At 42.9% G+C, this 27,030-nt stretch overlaps 1 protein-coding gene across 2 annotated transcripts in view; it reads right to left on the reverse strand.

Moving 5' to 3' along the window:
* Positions 1-27,030, reverse strand: part of BBS9 (Bardet-Biedl syndrome 9) — a 371,651-nt gene that overhangs the window by 13,210 nt on the left and 331,411 nt on the right. The window contains exons 22-23 of one of the 2 annotated variants that reach the window (XM_024562968.4): positions 18,490-18,600; positions 17,868-18,288 (exon numbers count right to left, since the gene is read on the reverse strand). In XM_024562968.4, coding sequence (XP_024418736.3) covers positions 18,257-18,288; positions 18,490-18,600 — 143 coding nt within the window. In that variant the 3' untranslated portion in view covers positions 17,868-18,256. Of the gene's footprint in view, positions 1-17,867; positions 18,289-18,489; positions 18,601-27,030 lie in introns of those variants that run through there. The other variant, XM_045197407.3, reaches the window with a different exon arrangement.

Genomic DNA, 27,030 nt, shown 5'->3' on the forward strand with positions numbered 1-27,030 from the left:
GTGAGCCCCAGTGGTCTGTCCGTCTTCCTCAGATGAGTCTGGTCCCAATGCTCTCCTCCCTTGCTGTGGGCCAGGGCCATCCGCTTCTCTCCTGTCTTCTAAGCCGCAGCTCCTGCTGTGCCCTTGCTCCTGCCCCCAGTGCTCTGTCTTCACCCAGGTAACTGCTGCTCTGTGTCACGGTGACTTGCTCAGGGAAGCCTTCCCAGCTTTCCAGCCGGATTGAGTCCCCATATTTCACAGGGGTTCTATAACCCACCTGTCTCACCTCTGCATCACCCATGAGATTCATCATTTCAGAGATGCCTGTGAGCGTCTTCAGTCCAAGCCTACTTCCTCCACATGATTGCGACCCTAGAAGGGCAGGGAGAGGGTTTCCTTCTGGCTTCTGATGGATCTCTACCATTGAGCAGAGTGCCATCATATTTGTGAGATGAATGACTGAATAACTGAGTGAAGGAAGGAAGGAAGGAAAGAAGGGAGGGAGGGAGGGAGGGAGGGAGGGAGGGAGGAAGGAAGGAAGGAAGGAAGGAAGGAAGGAAGGAAGGAAGGAAGGAAGGAAGGAAGGAAATGTATAGCCTTATGCCCAGGAAGTACCTCCTGGCCAAAGGAAAGGTTGTGTGTGGTGAGTGGGGGCTGCTGGGAGAGAAGCTAGAGAAAGTCATGAAGGGACTTGGGTCCACCGAGGAGGTGAATTTGAATTGGATGCTGAAGGTTGTGGTACCTGCTGAAAAAGAGGAGAGGAGCTGCCTGAAAACATGACGCACAGCCTAGACCCTAAGTGTGCCTAAGCGTCCGGGGCCCCAGAGAGCCAGCGAGCAGGGAGTTTGATTTCTGACTACACAGGGGTGGGGAAGATTGTGGTTTAGTAAATCCAATTGCGTTTGCTCAACAGGCAGTAAATGCAATTTACTGTGAACCATAATTATATATGAGTTTTATTTTTTACTCCAAAAATTTCCCCAGAAGAATCAATTATGCTGATTTAAAAAAAAAACAAAGCAGCATTTGAACTCACACACTTTGAAGTTCTCTTATCTACCTTTCTCACCTTATTTATCTTTTGTTCTACGTCAATTTGAATTAAATCCTCCATATATGTACAAATTAAATGGATTTGCTTTTGATACACTGCTTGGAGCAGTTTGCACACAGATCTGTTTTGCTTTTGCTGATGTCTCAACCATACCGTTTCTGTGGGTTTTAATCATTATTTGGCAAGGGGTTTTCAGATGTAATTAAAAGCAGCTAATCACATCAAAAATTTAAATGGAAAGCTTTCTAAACCTGTGGCACATTACGAAAAAAATGTAAATAGTATCAATGTAAGAACCATGCTAGGTTTCACAAAAAAGAATATAAACTGTATAAAAGGCCTGGAAATATAAACTGTTGAACAGAGAAGGCCCAAATCTGAAATTAGCCTTTTAAATTCTTCTAAATATTTACACAGCAATAAAATACAGAGGAGTTGTAGAGAAACTCAGAGGTAACCACAGTAGCAAGTGCAATTATTGAAGTATAATTTGCTGATAATGTAAGAAAGATTGTGTTTATTTAAGGGAGATTCAGTTGAATACATGGTTTCACAGAAATGTAATTTTAACATGAAATAAGGATATGTCACCTGGGAGGCTTAAGTACCTTGTTCCAATAAAGTTTAAAGACGGTGTTTTAAAATATGCGAAAGGGAAAGAAGCAAAATATTGTAGTGGTAAGCCCCTTGTGTCCGGGCAGCATCATACGGAAGACTTTCTACGTTTTATCTCAACCTGTCAGCACACCTGACCGAGGCAGGAGTTTTCACCCTTCTTATGTATGCTGAGAACTGAGGGTCAGGGAGAGTAGTCCACTGTCTGCGGTCTCACAGCGAGAGCCAGGAGAAAACAGCAAAGGCAACAAAGATGAGTTCCGGAATCACTTCCTAAATGAGAGACACACCAACACGGGTCCATACACAGGATTAGGAGTAATTATGGAAACGACATTCTTCTGCTTTGGAAACAAACTCCTTAAGTCACCCAAGATGCACATTCTCCTTGTTTGTGTTTTTGCCCCTTTAATACGCTAAGTCCTAGAGGTCACCGTTCTTTCGCTCATTGGGCGTAGACGCTGTTCAACAGGTTGCCCGAATGCAAGGATGAGGCTGAGCACAATCACTCAGTTCACCCAGAGTCCACCCACTCTCCTTCCTGGACCCCAGCCCCACCTCCACCCTGGCGGAGTGGAGACCCCTCCCGCACGCGCTTGCACTCTGGGCCCACCACTGCAAACAGGGTCGCCTTGCATTTCACTTCCCTATCTGCTTCCCTTCTGTTCCAAGGACAGGAAAGTGTACTTTCTTTTCGTTTCACTTTCCAGTTATTTGTTGCTAACACATAGTAATATCACTGATCCCTTACACTTATCTTGTTCCCTGTAACTCTGTTAAATTCACTAATCCTAGTAGGTTTTTTTTTTTTTTGAAGATTATATTGTCTGTGAATAAAGTTTTATTTATTCTTTTCCAATTTCTATGTCCTCCCACCAGCACCTGGGTGTTTTTTTTCTGGTCTTACTGTGCTAAATAGGACCTCCCATAGAACGTCAAATAGAAATGGCTGGAGCAGGCACATCTCACCAGATTCACAGCCTTTACATTTTTAATTATATTTATTGATTATGCTATTACAATTGTCCCAGTTTTCCCCCTTTGTCTCCCTCCACCCAACCCCCACCCCCACCCCCTCAGGCAACCCCACACTGTTGTCCATGTCCAGGGTCCTGCATATATGTTCTTCGGTTACTCTGTTCCCTCTGCTGCACTTTACATCCCCGTGACTATTCCATAACTACCAATTTGTACTTCTTAATCCCTGCATCCTTTTCACGCTTCCTCCTGACCCCCTCCCATCTGGCAACCATCAAAATATTCTTTGTATCTATGAGTCTGTTTCTGTTCTGCTTGTTCACTTACTTTTTTGGATTCAATTGTTGATAAATATGTATTTATTGCCACTTTATTGTTCATATTTTTTTCTTCTTAAAGAAGATCCTTTAACATTTCACATAATACCAGTTTGGTGGTGATGAACTTCTTTAGCCTTTTCTTGTCTAGGAAGCTCTTTATCTGTCCTTCAATTCTAAACTGATAGCTTTGCTGATAGAGTAATCCTGGTTGTAGGTCCTTGCTTTTCATGACTTTGAATATTTCCCACCAATCCCTTCTAGCCTGCAAAGTTTCTTTTTAGACACCAACTGACAGTCTCAGTCTCGTGGGGGCTCCCTTGTAGGTAACTAACTGCTTTTCTCTTGCTACTTTTAAGATTCTCTGTATTTAGACTTTGGCATTTTAATTATGATGTGTCTTTGGAACCATCTTGTTTGGGACTCTCTGTGCTTCCTGGACTTGCATGTCTACTTCCTTCACAAAGTTAGGTAAGTTTTCTTTCATTATTTTTTTCAAATAAGTTTCCAATTTCTTGTTGTTTCTCTTCTTCCAGCACCCCTATGATGTGAATGTTGGTATGCTTGCAGTTGTCCCAGAGACTCCTTACATTATCCTCATTTTTTGTATTTTTTCTTCTTGCTCTTCTGAGTGTTTTTTCTTCCTTATGTTCCATATCATTGATTCTCAGCTTCATCCATTCTACTGTTGATACCCTGTAAATTGTTCTTTATTTCAAGCAGTGTATCCTTCGTTTCTGACTGGATCTTTTTTGTGCTGCTGAGGTCCTCACTAAGTTCCTTGAGCATCCTTATAAACAGTGTTTTGAACTCTGCATCTAATAGATTGCTTTTCTTCATTTTGTTTAGTTCTTTTTCTGGAGTTTTGATCTGTTCTTTCATTTGGGCCACGTTTCCTTGTCTCCTCATTTTGGCAGCCTCCCTGTGTTTGTTTCTATGTATTAGATAGAGCTACTACATCTCCCAGGCTTGACAGAGTGGCCTAATGTATTAGGTGTCCTGTGGGGTCCAGTGACACAGCCTCCCCTATTACCCCAGCAGGCTACTAAATGTGTGCCCACTCTGTGGTTTGTGTACACCCTCCTCTTGTAGTTAGTTGAGCCTTGATTGCTGTTGGCATGTCCAAGGTCAAGACTCTGCCTGTGTTCTATCCAGGGTAACATGGCATTAGCTACAAAGCAATCTGCAGATGGGTGCTACTTGTGCTGGGTTTAGAGGTGCCTAAGCAAGGCCAACCTGTGAACCAAGGCCTGCTGTTCCTAGAGCTGTGCCTTGGGCAACTTAGCAGGAGGTACAGGGCTTGCTGAGGCCAATTCTCTCTTGTTTGAGAGAATTTAGGAAAGCCTGAAGCTTGGGCCAAGACAAACCATTCCTATGGAAAAGCCATTGGAAACAGCTTGCAGCTTGAGTGGGCCTGAGTGTTGGGTGTGGCACAGCCTCAGGAAATCACCAGGGTGCTGTGACAGCACTTTTTCCTGGGAGAAAGCTGCTTCCCAGCTCTCACCCTGATGCTGCACAATTTGGTTCCTCCCCATATGTCTCTGATGCCTTTCAATCTGCTGCCCCATGAAGGAGCTCAGAGGGCATGAGCCTGAGTGCAGTATGTGTGCAGGCTCTTTAAGAGAAACTTCCTGGGACTCCAGAAGCTTCTGTCTTCCACTGCCTCAATCCCACTGTTTTTTGTTTTGTTTCTAAGCCAGAAGTTGTGGGGACTTACCTTACTGACAGTGGAAACAAAAGCTTAAATCATTGATTTCAGACATTTCTCTTTGTCCACTATAAATTTTAGTTATAATTTTCTAAGCACTGTATTAGATTTATCCCACAAATTTTGATGTCATATATTCTTTGTCATTCAGCTCAAAATATTTTCTAAGTTCTCTTGCAATTTCTTTGACCCATGGATTACTTAGAAGTATGTTGTTTAATATATAAATATACAGAATTTTCTAATTATCTTTTCATATTGATTTCTATTTAATTCTGTTGTCATCAGAGAACATATTCTGAATGAGTTCAATATCTTTAAATTTACTAGGACTTGTTCTGTGGCCAAGCATATGGTCTACCTAGGAGAATATTCCATGGGCACTTAAAAAGAAATGTCTTCTGAAATTGTGAGATGTGGTGTTCTATGGATGTTAATTAGGTTGATGAGGTTGTCCATATCTTCTATATTCTTACTAATTTTCTGTCTGTCTGTGCTTTGGTCAGTTACTGAGAAAGGATTGTTGAAATCTCTACATTTTAATTGTAGATTTGTCTATTTTCTTTTTTCAGTTCTGTCAGGTTTTGCCTCATGTGTTTTGAAGTTCAATATCGAGATGCATACACATTTAAGAAAGTTTTATATCTTCTTAATGTATCTTTCATTGTTATTAAATATACAATTTTATCTCAGCTAAATTCTGTTTTTAAATCTTTGTCTGACATTAATATAGCCTTTACAGCTTATATATGATTAATGCTTGCATAGTGTATCTTTTTCTTTCTTTTACTTTTAACCTAAATGTATCTTTATATTAAAATTTTGTATCTTGTAGACAGTATTTTGTTAGATCTTGATTATCTTTTATTCAGTCTGAAAAATATCACACTGAATATAATTATCAGTGTGGTTGGGTGTAAATCTACCATCTTGCTATTTCTTTTCTATTTTTCCTACATTTTCTTTGATTTTTTAATATTTCTTCTCCTGCTTTTTGGATTAATTGAGTATTTCTTAGTACTCTATTTTATGTCCTATATTGCCTACTATACCTATTTGACTTTTGTTTCCTGCTTGCGCTTGGATTTACCATACACACACGCACACATGTACATATATACATATGTGTGTGTGTGTGTATATACATGGTAGGTCCATATATGTGTGTATATGTATATGTATATACACACACAAATATATCATATCAAAGCCTACCTTCAAATATAATGACTTTATGTATAATGTAAGAAATTAGCAACTGTATATTTTCAATTCTCCATCACTGGTACTAAAATACGTTATTATTTTTGCTACAAACCTTCACTTTTCTTTTAAATAAAAAAATGAGAAAAAATGTTTTATATATTTACCCACACTGGCACTCTGCATTCCTTTGTGTAGGTCTGAGTTTCCATCTAGAATCATTTTCCATCAGCCTGAAGAACTTTAAAAATATTTATTGTAATACCAACCTACTGACAATGAACTATAAACTCTGTAGGTTTGTTGATCTGAAAATGGTTTTCTCTCAACTTTGTTTTTGAGGGCTATTTTCACTGGATATAAAATTCTCAGTTGACAGTTTTCTTTTAGTGCATTAAAAATGATGTTCCATTGTCTTCTTGCTTGCATTATTTCTAGTGAAAAATCATCAATTCTCTTACCCCTGTTTACTTGTATGAAATATGTCTTTCTCACTAGTCACTTATAAGATTTTCTCTTTATCACTGTTGTTCAGAAAACTGATTATGACATACCCTGGTATGATCTTTTTTATATTTTTACTCGGTGTTCATTGAGCTTCTTGGATTTGTAGGACTTCATAAAATTTGGAAATTTTTCTCCTATTATTTCTTCAAATATTTTCTCCCTTCTCACCCTTCAAACACCAACTTATTTCAAGGACTCAAATTATATACATATTGTTTAAGTGCTTGATATTTTCACACAGATTATAGAGGCTCTATTTATTTTATTTGCAGATTTTTTTTCTCTTTGAGCTTTGGTTTGGGTAGTATCTATTGCTATGTCTTCAATTTCATTCATCTTTCCTTTTACAGTGTCTAATTTACTGGTAAGCCCACCTAGTGTATTTTCTATCTCATGCATTATATTTTTCTCTATAAGTTCCACTTGTTTTAGTTCTTTTTGGTTGTTTGTTTCTCTCCTCATTTGATTGGTTAGGTTCTATTGGTGACAGATATAACCATAATGCCAAATCATGGGAAAATGCTTCCTAACATCAACTCAATAAATCCAATACTAGTTATGTAGTAGAATTAAAGAGCCACCTTACAAATGTCCAAAGGGAGTATGCCACCTGTATTGGTACAGGGGCAATATAAGTATTAAAAAAAAAACAACAGAGAGTGAGTAGGCATAATAAATGAAAGACAGGCTTTTGAATCAGACACTTATGTAACTTGGGCAAATTCCTTAATAGTTTTCTCATATGGACAAAACAGAAATAATAACTTCTAAATATGGCTGTTAAGATTAAGTGCATATATACATATCAGTGCCTGGCACATAGTAGGCACTTAATAAAGGTTCATTCTCATTTTATTATTTATAAACCTGTATAAATAATTCCACCTCATCTCCAGAAATAATTTTTATCCTTCTTGTTTTATATCTAAACTCTTTGTCTAAATTTTGAGTCCATATAGAACAGAACCCAAGTTCCTACCTTTTGTGCTGTTTCAGGTGATAATCACAGTTTTAAAATGACAAAAAATACAAAATCATCCTCCCTCATAGAATAGCTGGACACAATATTTTTCATGGATTGCTAAGAAAAGCCCTTCTTCATAAACAGGCACCCATTTGTGGGTGTCTGTGAAGCCCAGCAAACATCACTGCCACAGTTACGGCAGGACATGATTTTAAAACCAGGGTAGTTTCTGTTTACACTGTTTTAATTGTTGAGATGGGACCTGTGCCAGACCCTGTGGGTCTTGAGCTGGGCGCTCATTGAGCTAGATTCCTCCATTATCAGGATGAGCTAGATCCCAGTTTGCCCAGAACTATTCCAGTTTATGCCTGCTGTCCCAGAATAATTACTAATAGTGCCCCCCTTTCCTTCCCAAAAGTGTCTGAATAATCAGTTACAAGGCTACTCTATATCCATGTAATTACTCTTTACCAACTACATTCTGCAACTCGTGGTAGAATCGTAAGTACTACTGTACTGCTGTTACTCTTGAAGCTGATCGAGGGTTAGGACTTACATAACATCTGGAATGTGAGAAACACCACCTGGTGAAGCAAATTACTTCCATGCCACGCTCATTGTAAATTTAGAGAAAACACACTGCAACTTAATTAGAAAATGAAAGAGGAGAAGTAGATCTCAGCAGTACTGCCAAACAGAATGTTTACAGGATGAGGAGATACAGATGGGACTGTTAGATCAGAAAGTTAATATTTGCAAAACTTACTGACCACTAGCAATCCCTGGCTTCTAATGTGGCTACTGTATGATAATTCTCAAGGGGTGAAGGTGGAGGTAAGGAGGAGTAGGTGGTGGGTGCAGAAGAAATCACAATCTAAACAGAGGATGGGTATATATAACTAGAAAAGGCATATTCGATATAGTATTACATACAATTTAACATTTGAAGGACAAAAATACCCATTGTTTTCTTAAACCAAGGAAAGTAAATTTCAACCAAAACCTCTATTGGCAAGGTTATACAGAGATTTGCAACTTGGGGCTCATCTCTCAAAAGCTCAGATTTATCATAATCTTGAGGGACATGATGGTATTTTCAGTTTTTATGGTAAAATAAATACAACCAAAAGAATATATAAAACCTACAAATATGTTTTTTAAAAATAACATGAAAAAAGATTTGCCTACTAATCAGCTCAAGAAATAAAACATGCCTTCTAATACCTCTCCTTAGTGGCGTTTTTCTCCCTCCTCTACCTCCAAAAGGTGACCTCAATTCTAAAACTTTGTTAATCTCTGCCTTGCAGCTTGTCACCTAGATAAGTAACCCAAAACAATATGTTATGTGTAATCTGATTTTGAACTTTTTATCACTAATCATAATGTAGGCATTTTATGATGCCCACATTATGCTTCTGTTGCTTAAAAAGTGTGTTTTTGAGACTCATCCATGTTAATCCTGGTAGCTTTAATTAAATGTTATGGTTGTATAGTAATTCATCATAAAATATATTAAAATTGGTCATCTCTACTGGAGAGTTTGGATATCCTATTTGATGACTATTTGGATGGTTCGGTGGTTTTTTTGGTTTATGAGTAACTCTTCTGTAAGCATTCTCATACATTTCCTTTGGGCCTGAGTGCAGGAGTTTTCTCTAGGGCACACATCTAGGAACGTAATTCCTAGTAACAGGTCACGTGCATGTGCAACTTTGCTAAGAAATGCCAAACTCTTGACCGAAATTGCCGAGTCAACTACTACTCCTACCTCCGCAGATGCAAGTGTTTGCTATTCCATACCCTTTCCAATAACTGCTATTTGCAGACTCGTTTTTTCCTATGTGGTGGATGCAAAATCATAATGCAATTGTATTTGCATTTCCTCGATCACTATTGAGATTATGCTTTTAAATTTTCATCTTTAGCATATTATTTTACCATATTGTTTGTTTACTTTCTGTGAGACACCCATTCATATTTTTCCTTACATTACTATTAAGATGGCTCTTTCTTATTGACTTGTAGGAAGGTTCTTAGTCATTCCAGATACTAATCCTTCACTGTTTATATGCATTGGAAATATTTTCTTTCACTTTGTGAGATGATTTTCACTTTATTTATGGTGTCTTTTGATGGCTATAAATTCTTAATTTTAACTCAAACCAATTTAACAATAGTTTCTTTTATGACTGTGAATTTTTAAATGAAGAGTCCTTCACTACATTGGGGTCATAAACACATTTTCTTGCATGTTTTTCTACCATATATATAGCTTTTCCTTTCACATTTAAATATTTAATGCAATTTAAATTAATTTTTCTGTATGTTGAATTATGAGGAATACAATAATTTCATTTTCCCAGTATGGTTTACAATTGCTTCAACAGCATGTATTGAAAAGTCCATGCCTTACCATCTGTTATGCAATATTATCTCTGCCGTATTGGACATTTCTGTCTCTGGACATATCCTTATGTTACACCGACCTATTAGTATAATCCTGCATTAATTCCATACTGCCTTAAAACTTTACAATTAGAGTTGATATTTGGTACAGCAAGTTCTTCAGGAGTGACTACTTTGGGGTCTATACTCTTCCATGTGAATTTTAGAATCAGATTGTCAAGGACAATGAAAAGCCCGATTGAGATTTTTTATTGGAATACCATTAAAATCTATCATCTTCATTACTTTGAGCTTTCTTATTCAAGAACATGTTCTCTTTCTCCACTAACTTAAATTTTATAAATTTCTACATAAAAAACTTACATACCTTTTGTGATTTTCCCCCTTGTACTTTATATTTCCATTGCCATTTTAAGTGCTATCGTTATTGTTAAAATTTCATTTTCTAACTTTGAACTGCTAAGTGCAGAGACATAAAATTCCCTTTAGCATGTTGGTGTGGTGCCAAGCAAAGTTGCTGACTCTTGACAATGAAAACAGTTTATGTGTATTTTATCTGTAATCGAGGTGAGGAGTTTTCTATACAGACAATCACGATATCTGCAAAGAATGACAAGTGTGTACCTTCCTTTCCAATCCATATACTTTGTGTATCTTTTCCTTTCTCTACTACTGGCTGGTACTGCTTGCAGAAAAAAAAAATGGATGGTCGTAGTTTTTCTTGAGAGAGATGTTAGAGTTGGAGGTCCCAACCTTCATCCTCCATAGAAAACCATTTTGACAACTACTTACGAATTAAAATAGCTCTGAGAGAGTGTGTAAGAAGCTGCAGCCATCCGGTGGAGCACAACTGAGGATGGCTGCATAGAATATTGTAGGAAGCATTTTACCAGGATGGCTTGGTGCCAAGGGGGAGCCCCTGGACCACGATTTACCCTCATGGAGGAAGGAGATCAGGAGCTCCCAGCATCCTCCGTCACCACCACAGACATCCACAGCATAGCCTTCACCACTCAGGGTCCCCGAAGTCTTTTCATGCTTGCATAGCTCATCTCTTTCAGCACTGAAAAGAGGTCTCTTGCCGAGCTGGACCACAGTATTTTTATCCATTAACCTACTGAAAGATATCATGGTCACTTTCATGATTCAGCATTTATAAATAAAGCTGCTGTAAATATTCATATGCAGGTTTTATGGACATACATTTTCAATTAACTCAGGCAAATACCAAGGAGCATGAATGCTGAATTATATGGTAAGAGTAGTTTAGCTTAGTAAGACACAGCCACATCGTCTTCCAAAGTGGCCGCGCCATCCTGTACTTGCACCAGCAGTGAGTGAGTGTTCCGGTTGCTCCGCATCCTTGCCAGCATGGTGTTGTAGGTATTACGGATTTGGGCCATTCTAACAGCGGTGCCATGGCCCCTCGTTTACTTTGCAATTCCCTAATGACATATGTTGCGAAGTGTATTTACATATGCTTATTTGCCATTTATGTATCTTTGGCCAAGTGTTTTTTGCCCATTTTTTAAAAATCAGGATTTTCTTCTTACTGCTGAATTTTGAGAGTTTCGTGTACTTTTGGATAACAGTTCTTTATCTGCAAAAACAAGTCTGTGTCTTGTCTTCTCATTCTCTTGACAGTGTCTGTCACAGGGCAGACGTTTTTAACTTTAATAAATTCCAGCTTATTGATTATTTCTTTCATGGATTATAACTTCGGTTTTGTATCTAAAAAGTCATCTCCATACTCAAGGATAACATATTTTTCCCTATGTTATCTTCTGGGAGTTTTACTGCTTTGTGTTTTACATTTAGGTCTTTGGACCATTTTGAGTTCACTTTTGTGAGGCGCAGACTGCACCACCAAGGATGACTGAGAGACGGCGAGAGCCAATGCCCGAGTGGGGATCAATTCTACACATGCAAATGCTGGGAGGGGCTCACAGGAAGAACAAAGGCAACCAGGCATCGGAGGAGGTGGTAAGATTGGAGCCCAGCCTGGGGAAAAGTACCTCACAGCTGCTGGGATGGAAAGGGAGGACCACATCCAGATGGCATCGGTTCCGGAGGTAGAGAACATAAAGTGTGCGTGCGCGTGTGTGTACACGTTTTATGATTTGTTATTGACACTTTGGGAAAAGTAAAAAATAAATCCCAACTTTATCCTGTATTCATCTCGTGTATGATTCCAGTCTGGGGAACGTTAATGTTTTCTTTCAGAATTACTTGTTAATTACTTTTATTTTTTTTTTTCATTTTTGTGAGCTGCTGAGTGTGAATGATGAGAATTACACACCATCCTTTCCCCAAGGAATAAGTAACTACTTAATTTATCCCACAAAAGCTTAGTAAAATAAAGCTTCTGCTTCCTTACTTACAACTAGTGACCTAACAAGATTTCCTAATTTTTGTCCTCAAATAATTAAGACAATTAACCTCAAGGCAGGAAGATAACATTAAAGGAGTCGGTGAACATTCCTGTCTTAAACTTCACTAAATGGCAAGTGCCTGGAGTCTGGGCTTAATTAGTACCCTGTCCTAAGTGAGAATATGCCGTTTCTAGATTTTTGACTTTTGTTTTACATAAAATGATCTGGTTCCAACTGTTCCCCACATTCAAATGATCTTTAATGTTCTTATGAGACGCCTGATACATAGAAATGCGAGTTTACAGAGACACCGTGAGGCTCTCTCTCTGAAACTGGTACTAAACGGAACACACATCCATTACTGTGGCCAGTTAAACAGAATTTAGCTACATTAATAGCATTTCAAACCTCTTCATTCTCACCATGCCGATGATCCTGGAGCCCACGTGGGGGCTGGGGCCTGTTAAATTCAACAGCCTGCTTTGTGCTTTTTAAATCTCAATAGATCCCTGCAAGCTGGGGTGGAAGGTTGACTCTGTCCACTCAGTGACCTCCCTTGGAGTGGCTGCTGAGAGTTAGGGGTCGGTAGAACTGTCCCTGAATATACAAGGTGAAGCGTCTCTCTACAGAATCAAGGATGCGAAGAACCAAGAATGGTCTTCCCTTGGGGGTCCAGTTGGTGCAGTTTTATAGCTTGTCCCTATTTATACATTTTTGTTTAAAATTATTCTCTTAAACACATAAGATAGAGTATGTGGCTTTAAAAAAAAACCTTAAAAGGTGCAGAAGGATTGTGTCATTTTTAATTAAAAAGATACTGTATCAGCATCAATTAATTTAAAAAAACCTCTTCATTTGAAGGAAAAAGAAAAGAAAAGAATCAAGGATGTGCGCTAGAGGCCTGCTGCTCAGCTAGTCCCCAAAGCGTACCGATGTCTCTAAGGGGAAAGTTCAATGCCAGAAATGAAAGGTGCAGGTGTAAGCAGAGTCGAGTCCAAAGCTAGGCCCAGGCTCACACTGGCATACTCAAAGTGACCTAGAATGCATGCAAAGGAATGTTTATACTTCCTTGCAAAATCCGCCCTCACCATCCCCACATACATACACTAGCCCATACATTTTTTGGAGTTATTTTTTATGGAAAAAAACCAACAACAAATGAACTCGTTAAAGCATAGTTTCTATTATGAGTCTCACACTGTAATGAAGGTAGATTTGTGATGTAATGAGGCTTAAACCTCAGGGCATGCTCCTTACCCAGGCACACGGTCACGTTTTTGTAAAATTTGAAAAATACACTTTAATCCTGACTGGTGAAGACGCTGTCTCTTCTCCTTGTCTTCCCTTCCATCGGGCATCGGAGCACCTGTGCACTTGGGGCCCTGGCTACCGGAAAGGTGAGTTGGGAGACATTCATTTTGGGTTAATGGGATATATTTACATGGCTTAGGGTCAACTCTGAATGTGGGTAAATTATCACTCGCTGTTCTGCTGAAGGAATAGATTCCAGGAATTCCACCACTGCCCATGGCCCCCCTCCTCAACCCGTACACAAGGAGGGTGCAGAGCCGGGGGTGGCAGCACGGGGGGCGGCAGTCTGTGCTGCTGGCGCCTGCGGTGTGAGTGTGGCAGGGAGGAGACTCAGTTTGAATGTCAGACACCTGAAAGCACCAGGAGAAGATTCCAGCTTCATGGACACTGAGTCAAAGCAGAAGTTCCTGCCTATCGGGAATATTGGATAACTCAGAATACAGTTACAAACCCACATACAGTAACATTCTTTGTCATCTCACTCCCTTATAAAAGCAATAAAAATCATTAAGATGAGATGATAAATTTCAAATAGAAGTAATAAGGAGGATCCTGGATTACTTAATAGTCTAGCTAATAAAGAGTCAATCACATAACACACTGGAAAAATATTTAAATGTCTTGCTGACTTGACATAAAGTGCTGGTGGTTATGAAGATAATGTCAGTGAGGACATCAACGACAAACTGGCTAATGAGAGTTGTTAATTCAATGGCTACAGTAAAAGACAAAGAAGAGGAGAATGTCATAAAAAGCCAGAAGATGTGACTAAAAGATGTGACCCATAACGTCTTCCCCTCTTGTTCCAAGAGGGCCTCAAACTCAGCTCTTGGTGTCCAGATAAAGAGGAAATGTATTCAAACTAAACCTCAAAGAAAGAATCGGGCTGAATAGAATTAAAATGAAATCATGGAAAGCCTGAGAATTAGGAGGTTTGCCACTTTCCCTCCACACCAACCAGAGCAGAGACCTCTCCCTGGCCCAGGGATCACGCCCCAGGATGCTGACCACCCCAACAGGCATCTTGCTCCCATTAGGCCTCCGCAGTCGTGTGGTATTATTGTAAGTCACATCCTGACAAGTCCAAGTCTACAAAACCCTCAACACATGTGACCGCCATGACTTCCACAGTTTAGGGGCTAAAACAGAAAATTAAACACCAGCTATTTCAACAAGGCTACAGAGAAGTGGGCGTCTGTCAGAATGCTACTATTGCTCTCGTGTTGGATCAACACAATCACTTTCTACATCAGAAGAGGTTAAGGACACAAAGAGAAAACTATAACTTTCAATATAATTTTATGCTCATATTAGTGCTATAAATTACATTAATCATGTTATTTTGATAACACGTTATACTCACCTTTCAGAATTACCATAAAACAATGTCTAAGTAGATAATTCTCTAAAACTCAAGCTGTTAACTTACCCAACGCCAAGCAACGGGACTACACTGCTAATTGCTATTTGTATCACTAACACTGAGATCCTGACAAACACGCACAAAGAGGGGGTCCCTTCTCTCATCACAAGAGCAACACCTATTCATTAAAAATACTCTGAAAACACAGATCTGCAAAAGGGAGAAAATAACAGGTCCGAATGTTCAACCAAGGCTGAAACCACCTCCCCATCAGCCACCCTTGCCACTGCCTGTGAGGTGGGCACACCCTCTATCTCTGAACCACAGGCTGTGGGTGACACCCCGGGCACACAACGAGGACACAGCTGCTATGCAGATGGCCACTGACCATTCTGCATCGATACGATGCTTTTTAAGGGGTTTTTATACACGTCACATATATTCTCTTTTGATTCTTTCACTCACCTTTACCACCATTTGTACGTGATTGGGAATCGTGCCCCGGGTAACACAGACCACCAGCTAGTCAGAAGCAGGTATTAAAAGAAAACAACAATGACATAGAGGTGTCCTGGCCTAGCCACTTTTAAGCCAGAGAATAACTTTTTTAAGATGAATGAGATTAGAGCCAAGCCATTCACAACACAACCTGCTCTTCCTCAAGTGGAGGGAGCCCTGTGGCGCCAGGCGTACTCAGGCCGTGGAGACAGCAAGCCAGCCCCTTGAGAGGCTTGGAAACCAAAGAGCTTGGGGAACCAGATAACTGGAACCCAGACGCCATGGCCGACTCACCCTCTGGCCACTGTGCCTGCAAATTTAAGCGGGCACAGTGCGCCCAAGCTGAGCCTAATGTGTTCACACGCGAGGGGAACATGTCTGGCCATGTCTGGAGGGCTGGTGTGGGTGAGGGCAAAACAATCTGTAAATGTGCTAAGGAACCTTCTGGCAAGCCAGTCATCCTAAAGGAGAGCCACAAGCGGGGCCAAGCGTCAGAGGGGAGCAGGATTTTGAAAGGATTCTGGAGTAGCTGTCACTTGGTGATTGCCGCAGGGTGAAGGAGCTGAGTAAAACCTAGCACGCATTCCATGTGAAGCTCGGAGAGATGGAGAGCGAGAGAACACGGCTCCGTGCACTCCGGAGGAGGACGTGCCTGAGCACACAACTCAACACACACTCACACAGAACACAGCAGCTCGAGCGTGGCTGCCAGCCGGCATGGAGAAGCGGCAGGAGAGGCTGCATCGGACCACCCGGCTGGACACTGAGGGCAGAAAACACAATGAAACACGTTCATAGATCTATGTAAGAATTTAAAAACTCCTATTAAAGAAAAAACAAACTCAGAAACAAAATGAAAAGACGAGTGAAAGGTCGAGAACAGTGTCTGTGTCAAACACTGTCAACCAAAGATCAGTAGCACTTCAAAACGCTCTCATAAATCAACAAGGAGATCATGATCACCACCACCGAGCCCCCCACCCAAAGAGGAAAAGAACATGAGTGGGTAACTCACCAAAGGAGAAATATAAATGGCAAATATGTACATTTTTTAAATGCGCAACATTAGAAATCAAAAGAAATGCAGTCATCTTGAACTAAAAGCCTTCAGTTGTAAAGTGGACTTTATTATAGTCCCGCCACTGGTCTGCACATTTGGGCGTGGATTTGGGTTTCTGGGTTAAAACCCCAGTTCTGCTACATACTAATTGTGGGATCCTGGATAAATTATTTAGCCTCTAGCGGCCTGAGAACTCTCATTTGTAAAATACAGATAACATCACCTACATCACAGCAATGTCAGGCAGAATGAAATTGTGCACATAAAGCACCTAGCGTGTAGTAAGAATTTATTTAGTGTTTGCTACGCCATTTTACTAGTGCCTATTCTGATGTACTGGGTAATAATGAGACTATCTGGCTAATCAGAAGCCTGGACCATCTTACTTCTCCCCTTAGAGGGCAGAGCGGTCCCGAGGGCAGCAAAGGGAAGGAAAACCCAGGAGGAGGGACTGAAAAGGGAGAGGTCCCTGAGCCCATGCACCTTGAAGTAACCTTGACAAATCGAACAGCATGTGTCAGTTTCACATCATAGGAAATAAGGGGGAAAATCAATAGGCAAAGGGAAAGAATTGGGTGGGGGAGGGAGAGAAGGACTGACTGGGGCAGATGGACACAGAAACTCAAGAGAAAAAGAACCCGTTAAAGAAGGGCAGTCGGAAGGACACACACAAACAGGACTTGACTCGAGACAGACAGAAAGAGAGGGGAGAGCAGAAACGAGCACATGGAACGTGCCCAGTACAAAACGCCCACGCGGACCACAGAGCAAAAACAGACATCGCAGAAACACATGCGTGAGGAGTCACATACTTCTCTAGTAGCCTTCCCTCAGGGAGACCATCGAGGACGGCCAGCTATAGGCACTCAGACAGCCCTGAGCCCTCACTGCGCCCCCCAGGCCGGAGACGTTAACCTGACGGTTGCTTCTGGCCGGACATCTAGAAGTTGTCCACTCCCACACTTGACAATTAAAAATAGTACAGTTCTGCTGCATATCCTAAACAAGAAGGCTAGAAATAATAAATAAGACATCCTTTGCAGTTTTTGACATTTCATAAAAGAAAAAGCACAAACTATTCCCCCTCGTACTGACAGGCATTTCAAAACCGGCACAGACACGCTTTCATTTAAATAAACTGGTCTTGTGACGGTAATTTTAACTTGAAATTGGCAAAATCTCTTTGACTTCTTGCATGTAAAAACCTCATATTTTAATTGTAATAAAGTGTGAATCCCTTTCTAACCTGGATTTTTAAGAAGCGTCATGCATTGTGGTATGTGGAGGACGTTAATGTACTCGCTTCCTTGAAAATATTTTAACATATAATATGAGAGAACGTACCTGCTTTTACTCTTCGCCTGAAGAGAACAAATCATAGGCAAGGTCTGTGGTTTCTTCTATTTATAAAACAACCCCATTTGGGCCTTACCATGGAGTAGCCAAGTGTTCTGTTCCTTTCAATTTCTCTCCTTCGAAGAAATTATACCCTCTGGTTAAATAACCTCTGATTATAAATCAAATCCAAGATATTGTTTGACAATGAGATGCTTTATTAAACTTGATACATGAACTATATAAGAATTCTGTGAAAAATAATGGATATCAAATTATTTTGGATCTAGGTCTCTGCATTATAAAGCCTGTCCCCGAAAGATGTCATCTCAGGCTGCAAACACATGGATGACCGAAAAGCAGCAACACCCTTCCCTCGTAAGACAAGCTCCAGCGACTTGCCTGTGGTACCGCAAGCCCTCCTAGCAAAGTACAGCGCCCCGGCCCCCACCCCACGTCGTGTCCTCTCCAGACAGGCGAGTCCAGGGAAGCCCCAGACCGGCCCTGCCTCTCTGCTTGGCACGGGGTCCATGCAGACGGGCCCTGGGAGAGCCATCTTCCCCTCAACCGGACAAGTCTACTTGAACTATTCCGAGATTCCTTGGAGGGGTGAAACTTCTAGAAAAAAGAGAGTGAGAGAGAGGAAAAGGTCTGAGTAGTGAAAGGAACACCCATGGTCCCACTGAGGCACACCAAAGCTGGGGGGAGGAGGAAGCAGCTGGGAAGCAGGCAGCTTTGTGAAGCATTCTCCGGTATATCAGCACTGACTGGTGTGGCTGGACCGGACATGTCATTGCTGAAGGCCACCCACTCTCTTACCAGGCATGGGTGTCTTTGCCATGAGGTGCTGGTGGCTTGTAAACAGCTCAGCAGAGTCTTGTTCTACTGCCCTTTCCTCTAGGTCCGACTCTGGGATTGGAGCACAGCCACCTAGTTGAAAAATACAAACAATATTTTAAGCAGTGTGTGGGAAAACCTGTCTCTTCACATGGCAACCACAGCTTACAAAAGTGTAGCGATCATAAACATAATAAATGACGTGACAACAGTCTTCAGAAGCAGCCCAGAAAGAATAATCTTAATGCCTCTCTTTGGTGAAAACACTGGGAATGAGTTATTGCCCCTACAGACATATTAGGCCTGTGATCGATCACTTAGCAATGGCAGCCGTGGTGGTGTCTTCAAGCTCATCCTTTTTAAAGTCGGAAAGGACAAAACCCAGCACAGATGTGGCATCCGTGTGATCGTGGCCCTTCAGCAGGCGCTCCCTTTAATCCCAGAGCATCAGAAACGATAAGACACAGAGCGTGTGATCAGGAGGGCAGTAACGCTGCCTTGAGCACAGGGGAAGGCTGCTGGTGCTCCGGCATGGCGGTAGTGGGGGTTTTCTCTGGAATGGGACTCCATCCCTGAACCCTGACACTTGACCGCACAGACACACACACCCCATCACTCAACAGCAAAGCCACAGACGGCGTTGGGGAAGTTTTCAATTCCCAGTCACTCCCAAGGTGACTTGAAGACGAGCTGGCACCAATGCCCTTTGGAAATACTGGGCAAAAATCACCTGATTTTATCCTCCAGAACCTTGCAGGGAAACTCACGGGAGCATTCCCCAACCACGTCTACAACTTGCTTGACCAATCTGCCCTCGTTTCCTGGATACGCAGGGACAGGCTGTGTACTGTGCACATTTTCTTTCCCAAGCCATTCTTCTTGTTAATGAAGTGTGATTTTTTTTTTCTTTTTCTGAGGTTTCTCACACACAGAGTCCAAAGCCTCCATACTCAGGGTGGGCTTCACTGGTGAGGGGTTTATGAAGAAAGAGAGGAAGGGATCAGCAGCCCCAATTTGTAAACCACACCGTTCAGCCCTCTGCATCAGCTCCGACAAAGAAACTGATGCTAAGGAAAACCTGGAGGAAGAGCATTTCCACACACATAAAACAAGAATCAGCGGTAGCCCCAGCGGGTTCCTGCCCAGGAAGTGTTAGAATTATCTGTCGATGCGATGGAATTAGCCCAGCTATACCTGAAAATGTCCAGGGCCCCATCCAGAAGAACCAGGCTTTTTAAAAAATTGAATTTATATGGCGGAGACATTGATTCACAAAACCACACAGCTTTTACCAGGCTTGTTTTTAACCTCTTTCCCAAGCCTGCAGATCACAGTAACAATAACTGTCACTATTGAGTACTTTCAAAATGCTACAAACTCTATCTCATTTAGTTCCTACAAACCATACCACGAAATAGATACTATACTTCTCAAGTTACAGAGAAGGAAATTAAGCTCTCACAAGACTTGGTAGCTCACCAGGGTCACAGGTCCCTGTGGAGTGTGACAAAACTCGCACTCAGGCCCGACGATTCCCAAAGCCCATGCTACCCAGCCATTTACCACGCAGCTCCCAGCTGCAGCACCAGCCGAAGAGCCCTCGGGTGTTGGCAGGTTCTATCCGCGGAGCATGGCTGCTATGAGCGCTGCTGAGAGCATCATGAAGGCCAGGGCCATCTCTGAGGTCCCGGGACCTTTGGAAAAGCCCAAGAAACAGCAGCCTTCTTCTCCTGCAGGACCCCCATCAACTGGTGAAAAAGAACTAGGGTATGTTGGGGCGGGGAAGTACAGGTCTGAAAGGCGAAGGGCAGGGAGGAAGAGAAAGGACCTGCTCCCCGCGAAACAGAGCCCTGATCCCAAGAAAAAAGGCTGAAGAATGGCTCAGGTTCTCCTTCCAAACTCCCAAGTCGCATCAAGTCATTTCTTCACCCCTGAGGCAGGAGGAAGGAGAAAGTGGGGCGAGGCCAGGGCTGCTGGGCTCAGGCAAAGCAGTGTCACCAGCCGGCAGATGGGAAAGAGCACAGAGAACCATAGCCGCAGATGTTACCCAAACACACATCACGTCTGTAGCACACGCGAGCCAACCGGCCAACGCAAGCGAGAGCTAGGTACTTCCTGATCTGGAAGTCACAGCATGTGGACCTACTGTGTGCTGGGCACTCGGCTTTGAAGTCTCAATGGATTAACTCACTCAATTCTCAAACAACCCCGTAAGGAAGGGCACATTGGTCCCGTGGTGAAGGTGCGGATATTAATTGGTGAAGTAGGTGAAGATAAAAGTCCCTAAAGGTGGAAGTCTGAAGGGGTAGGGTTCACACAAGTGGATCTACCCATGGGGCCAAAGACACAGCTATGCAGGAAGGAGGAGGGGGAACAGGAGAAAGAGAAGGAGAAGGGGAGGAAGGAGAAGAAGGAGAAGGGAGGCCTGGGACCCTGAAAAGGTGGCCCCTCTGAAGTCAATTACTCTGCTTCACTCGGGCCCTCCCTGTCTGATAGCTTTCCTGCTGCTGACCCCCTCCATTCTAATATCTGATTCTACTCCAGGTGAATCTGGTGGTTCAGCTTACCTGCCTCCCTATCTACAATGTAACTCAAACAGCCTACACCAGGGGCTGGCCAGATAGTACATACTTTTTATGCTCTTCGGGACTTCTGGCCTCTGGTGCAACTACCCATCTTTGCCAAAGCAGCCGCAGCCAACATGGAAACAATGCATGCGTGACAGGGCGGTAGCTGTGTCCCAGTCAAACTTTGCTCACCGTTCCCCGAAACAGCGGGTTGACAAGTGCTGAGTCCCCTGGCCTATTCAAGGCTCACGGAAAGCTACTCTTCACACAACATCCTAGCTCTAAAGGTTCCTGGAGGCATTTTACAGTGCCACATCATGTTACAGTAGAATGAGAAGGAAGAGTAGTATTAATTTAAAAGCATACTGTTTGCCCTACTGCTACAAATGTTCTTTTTGTTTGGACAGTGATAAATGTTTAAAAATAGATTTTACTTTTTAGAACAGTTTTAGATGTTCAGAAAAATTCAGCAGATAGTACAGAGAATTCCCATAGAGCCTCTCCACAGGTGCCCCTACTGCTAACATCTTGGGTTAGTGTAGTACACTTGTTATGATCAGTGAACCAAAACTGATACATGATTGTTAACTAAAGTCCATAATCTGTTCAGATTCCCATAGCTTTTACCTAGGTCTCTCTCTGTCCCAGGATTGCATCTGGAACACCGTGTGACATTAGTTGCCGCGTCTCCTCTGGCTTCTCGGGGCTGAGACAGCTTTGCAGAATGCCCTAGTTTCTGGCGGTCTCGGTAGTTTTGAGTATTGCTCAGGTGTACTGTAGAATGCCCTTCTACTGAAATGTGTCTCATGTTTTCTCTCATGATAAGACTGGGGGAAAATCTGAAAGACTTCTTTTCATATATTCTTAGGGTATCTAATAGCCTAGGACTGTCCCCAGGTGTTCGTCTTTTCCTCTATCAAAAGTGAAAGCCAAGGAGGCAATGATGGGGAGGCCGCTGAGGGGGAGGAGGCCAACAGCGAGGTGAGGGGGGTGAGGTGAGGCTCAGACTGGGGGGTTCCCGGGAGCAGCCCTGGCCGGCTCCAGCTGCAGGACCCGCAGCAGGTTATCCGCTGCCCTGTCTCTAAAACGAGGGTCTCACTGAGGCCTATCGTGAGGATTATGAGACCACGTACACCTACCACCATGCTTAGCACACAGTCCACTTGACCATCTGTCTGCCTTGTATTAATTTTCTTGGCAAAGATGCACTTTCTGCACCATTTCTGTGGAACTGAAGAACTTGAGCTCATTTAAGTGTAACCACCCTCATTTAGTAGAGACCAAAACAGAGGCTCAGGGAGGGTGACAGATGCCACTCATGTCCCAGAGGTCATTCCTGGTTCTCCTACTTCCTAAACCCATGGAGCATTCTCCAGAACACCTCTTCTTCCAGAAAAATCTCAGTGGATTTGCTTGTGTGAACTAGTACTTCCTTTCATGAATTAGTACTTCCTTTCAAGATACAGAAAATCCAGAGCATTGGCAAACTATTCTTTGGGTAGATTTGAGAACCTTTGCTGATTTATTTTCCTGCAACAGTAACCTCTGCAGCCAACTGGGTGCGTGGGTACACATGTTCCATTCCTGCAGGGAGGAGGAAATCTCTGCTTTCTTCCCGTATTTAGGAGGAATGAAACAAGGAGACACGCTGAGAATCACCAACAACCGCAGCCCTCGCTCTGACTTGCCAACCAAAGCACCTTCTGTCCGCATGCCCGAACTGCCTGCCACTGGGGATTAGAAAGAGCAGAACCTCGGGATACACACCAGTGACGTGTCCTTCTTCATCAAGATTTACTTGATGGATAGAGCATTTTTTGAGGTTAACATTCAGATTTCACTTCAAAGATTTCTAATTCATGTGAAGAAGTGCGGGGAGTGGGTGCTTTGAAAAGAGTATTTCACTGTCTTTAATTCGAAGACCTTCCCTGAGAGACTCTGAGTAGTTAAAATATTCCCTGTAAATAGAGTCATTTGGAAAAGTTTTATTCTTTATCCACCCCCCCCTTACATGTGCCCATATACATACACACAGGCATGCAGACATGTATGGGAGTTTTCCTGATAATTCTCTCTACTCTGTTAATTTTTCTAGTTTTTTAAAATATATTTTATTTCTAGCTTGAGGACATATAAGCTCTAAAAAGCCAAGCATTTGGCAAAATGGAATAATGAAAGGAAGAGAGAGGAAGACAGAAGATGAAGAGAAAGAGGAGATAGAAATGATTAATCATCAACATATTCTATTTCCTGTGTATACACTCCCATGTAAAATATTCAGGGTGGCTTCCTGAAGGTGTAGACGATAAAACATTAAAGTATAAAAGCATGTTAGTAGTTTGAAAAATGCTAACATTTTTCACTATGTGAATACCTCCTGATGCAGACTAGCAAGTACAGCTAGGAAGAACTGTGGACAGAACGTGGAGAAGGACTTTCACGAGGGCCAGAGTAGACATAAAAACCAAAAAGCTTGGAGGAGAAGTGGGCTGCGCTTCCCCTGATCAACCCTCCACTGACCTCTCCTTCCAAACTGGATGCAGACCAAAGGGCCGCGTCCATCCCGCAGCTGGACTTAACGTTTCCTTAGGCGCATGCCATCATTGGGAGTACTGTGCTTGCTGGATGTTTTTAGTGAATGCGTGTGTGTGTGTGTGTGTGTGTGTGTGTGTGTGTGTGTCTGCTCTGACCTTATGGGCCACAGTGCAGAGCCGACACGTCTGTGAAATTGGGTTTACAAAGGTGCTTACTGAGCAGATACCTTCGAGAAAGACACACGATACGAAGCTGTTACTACATGCAGCAGGCGCAGCCCTCATCAAAGGAAATGAAGCCCCGGAGAACGTGACACGTCGCTGCCTGGGTTCTGACCGTAGCCGGGCAGATCGGCTGAGCGTGTGTGACGGCACGCTGCTCCCCAGGAGGAACGGCGGGCACAAGTCCAGGTCTTCCTCGTCTCCGATTCCATTCCGCCCTGCAGTCTGGTGCAGCGTGAAGGCATTCCACTCCTAACCGGATACGTTTCTACAGCTTCAAAACTCAGCAAAGCAGGAGAAAATGCCTTTCTTCATATGGCCTTAAGTTTCCAGTTCTAACATACAGTATCTGTTCTAGGGTCTTTTTAAATCCATTCTACAACTTCCCTTTCTTCCCGTATCCGTAGCTGTCACGCTGGCCACGTTGACAGCGGCCCGTCCACTGGTGACCGAGGTCGCAATGCTTGGCCACAGTGAGGCGGGTGAAGGCCTCAGAAATGCGTGTCCAGCATGGCGCCTTGTGGAACGTTTGGGAGTTCAATTCCACCTTCCGACAAACTTTGATCCCCCCACACATGGTGAGAACTTAAATGTGTTCAAGACTCTGCATGTACCTGTGTTTGAAAATATTTCCATTTCACACCTCACAGCAGAGACCAAGTGTGTGAATAAAAGGGAGCCTAATATATTTTAAGAGGTCTAGCATGTGTCTCAACAAGCTTTAAACTCCCCATAAAGGCTGAATACTAAGTCCCTTGGGGTGTAAGGGCTCCAGTCCGAGAGTCTGGACTTAAGAGAGCAGGGGGCTCCTGGCACGAAGATGTTTCCGCAGCACGAATAATGACGGGTGTCCAAGTACTCTTTTAACTGGACCACCACTTCGAATTCAGGTCCACTTTGCTCAGAGGATTAAGCAATACAGGAACATAGCTGTTTTCATCCATTGATAATTATGTAAACAGAATGTACCAAGCCGAAAAAGAGTCCTATTTACAGAAAAGCAAGCGCACTCCATAAATCCAATGGATTGGAATAGATCCAGGGTAAGAATTTCTCCAGATGTCAGTCTGTAAACAGGGCTTCATAAAGTGAATTCCCCAATTAATTGTTGGCAAGAGTGATCTCTACAGTATGTTAATGCATCATGACCCCCCACCATATGTAGGTGAATTGTTGTCTGGCCCCAGGGAACGTTAATCACATGTGATACAGCACAACCCAGGGGGAAGAAGTTGGGGTCAGCACAACCTCTTCCGACATGGAGAGAAGGCACCATAAGATTACTGCTCAGAACTCGGGGGCTTTGCTCACTGGAGGCAGAGAGAACTACCCAATTCATTTGCGTGAAGTGTTTTTCTAGCACATTTATTTCTTAACCTGGAGTGCTTGGAAAGACAGTAAGAACAGAAATGCAGAACTTAAAAAAAAAAAACACTACTCGCTACTTTGTTCAAGTCTCCCCTCACAATGTTCCCACATGTTAATAAGGCCACTAAATCCTCCAGACAGAAATTCGCACGTATTGCCAGCCCTTGTGAAGAGGCGGGGAGGCAGAGAAAGCTCGTGTCTGCCGTTCCTGGCCAGCAGGTTGGCGGTGGAGCGCCCTGCAACAAATGCAAGATCCCCTGCCTTCCCACCAGGCCAGCTCTATACGGATACACCGTTCAGAAGGAAGGTGGTGTGCTTTTCAATTTCCATTTTGCTTCTAAATCCTAAGGAAATCCAACGTACAACTGGAAAGAGACATAATTTTAAGACATTTCCATTTCAAATACTTTCCTCTCCTAACTCCCTCTTCAGAGACCAACTCTCTCTCAAAAGTACACACGTACAAATAAAACATTATAGCCACAGTTGAGAAAGAAAGGAAGCCAATGGTTCTGCAATAATAATTCCTTAAAAAGATGAAATAGTAAGAGCATAACTCTACATCGCCTGGACACCCCATAATAAGGAGAGTCAGTGTTCGTCCCAGCCTCCCTCTTGCACCAAGTGGCTATTAATCCCCCAGTGACCCTGGCAACAGTTCCTCAGCTGTAGTTTCTTTCCGCAGCCCAATTAGAAGCCGTCATCTTAGCCAAACAGTGCTGTCTTTAGCGAGGACAGTGTCTAGGTGGCAATTACGAAGCCAGGAGTTCAGAGGGGTGGCTGTGGCTCAGGGGAAAGGGAGAACCCACGGGTCTGGAGAGCCCCTGCCGCAGCATCTTCTCTCGTGTGCAACGAAGGACCCAAATAAATACACAGGACTCATTTGAAAGCAACTCTTACATCTCTAGAACGGCACATTAAACGGCGCCATATTTTGCAGAACAGGCAAAGGCACACAGGACGGTGGACCAGCCCCGTCAGTGCTCACGGGGCACAGCAAGTGTCCGTGTCTTCGACAAAGCCACATGAGTCGGGGCCTTCGTTTCTGCTCCTGTCAAATGCAAACATGTAGGGCTTACTTTACGAGAGGTGAGGATGAAATTAGTTAATGCTGGCCATACGGGTATCACAGGGCCCGGCACAGAGTAAGCCCCCAGTGAGGGTTAGCTGTTATTTTCAGTCCTAACCCCCAGCAGACGTTAGTCATCACAGTCACAACCAATTACACGTGAAACTGCAAGCCATGAGGACAGCATAAATTTACACTTGACCCCCTAAAAAGCGCTCAGGTGAAAGCTGAGGATGGGGCGAGCAGACCAGCAGTGGAATGTTCCCAGCTGGACCAGTGGCCAAAGCGAAGACTGTCGACAGGGCAGCATTAAAATAATCCACTTGAAAATGGGGTACATGCGTTCATTTTGAGGTGGAATCATTGATGATCTGTTGTTCTCAGAGATAACTGTCCTTCTGGGACCCCACAGGAATTCTGAAAGGGCTCCAGTGACGGCGGTGACGGCCAGGGCTCAGCTCCGCCCGACCACACCAATTGCCTCCTAACCACCAGCAGCACCGTGATTCCTGAGAAGCGCAAACCCACAGGACGACCTGACATGAATGGATGGAGCACTGAGATAAAAGGGCGAAGCGGGGGGAGGTCTGCTTTCTCGTGGGAAATTGAAACAGCCAGCAGATGAACCTTGAGAGAGGAAGCCTGCTGACCTAGTGTTGCTGAGCACAGGAGGCGGCCAAGGGGTGGAGGAATGAAGCAATGTATTTAAATGTATGCCTTGAAGGAAGCAAACACCAATTATTTTTATATGACTTTAATTCTC

The sequence above is a fragment of the Desmodus rotundus genome, chromosome 6 (assembly GCF_022682495.2).
Source record: "Desmodus rotundus isolate HL8 chromosome 6, HLdesRot8A.1, whole genome shotgun sequence".
NCBI classification, from domain to species: Eukaryota; Metazoa; Chordata; class Mammalia; order Chiroptera; family Phyllostomidae; genus Desmodus; species Desmodus rotundus.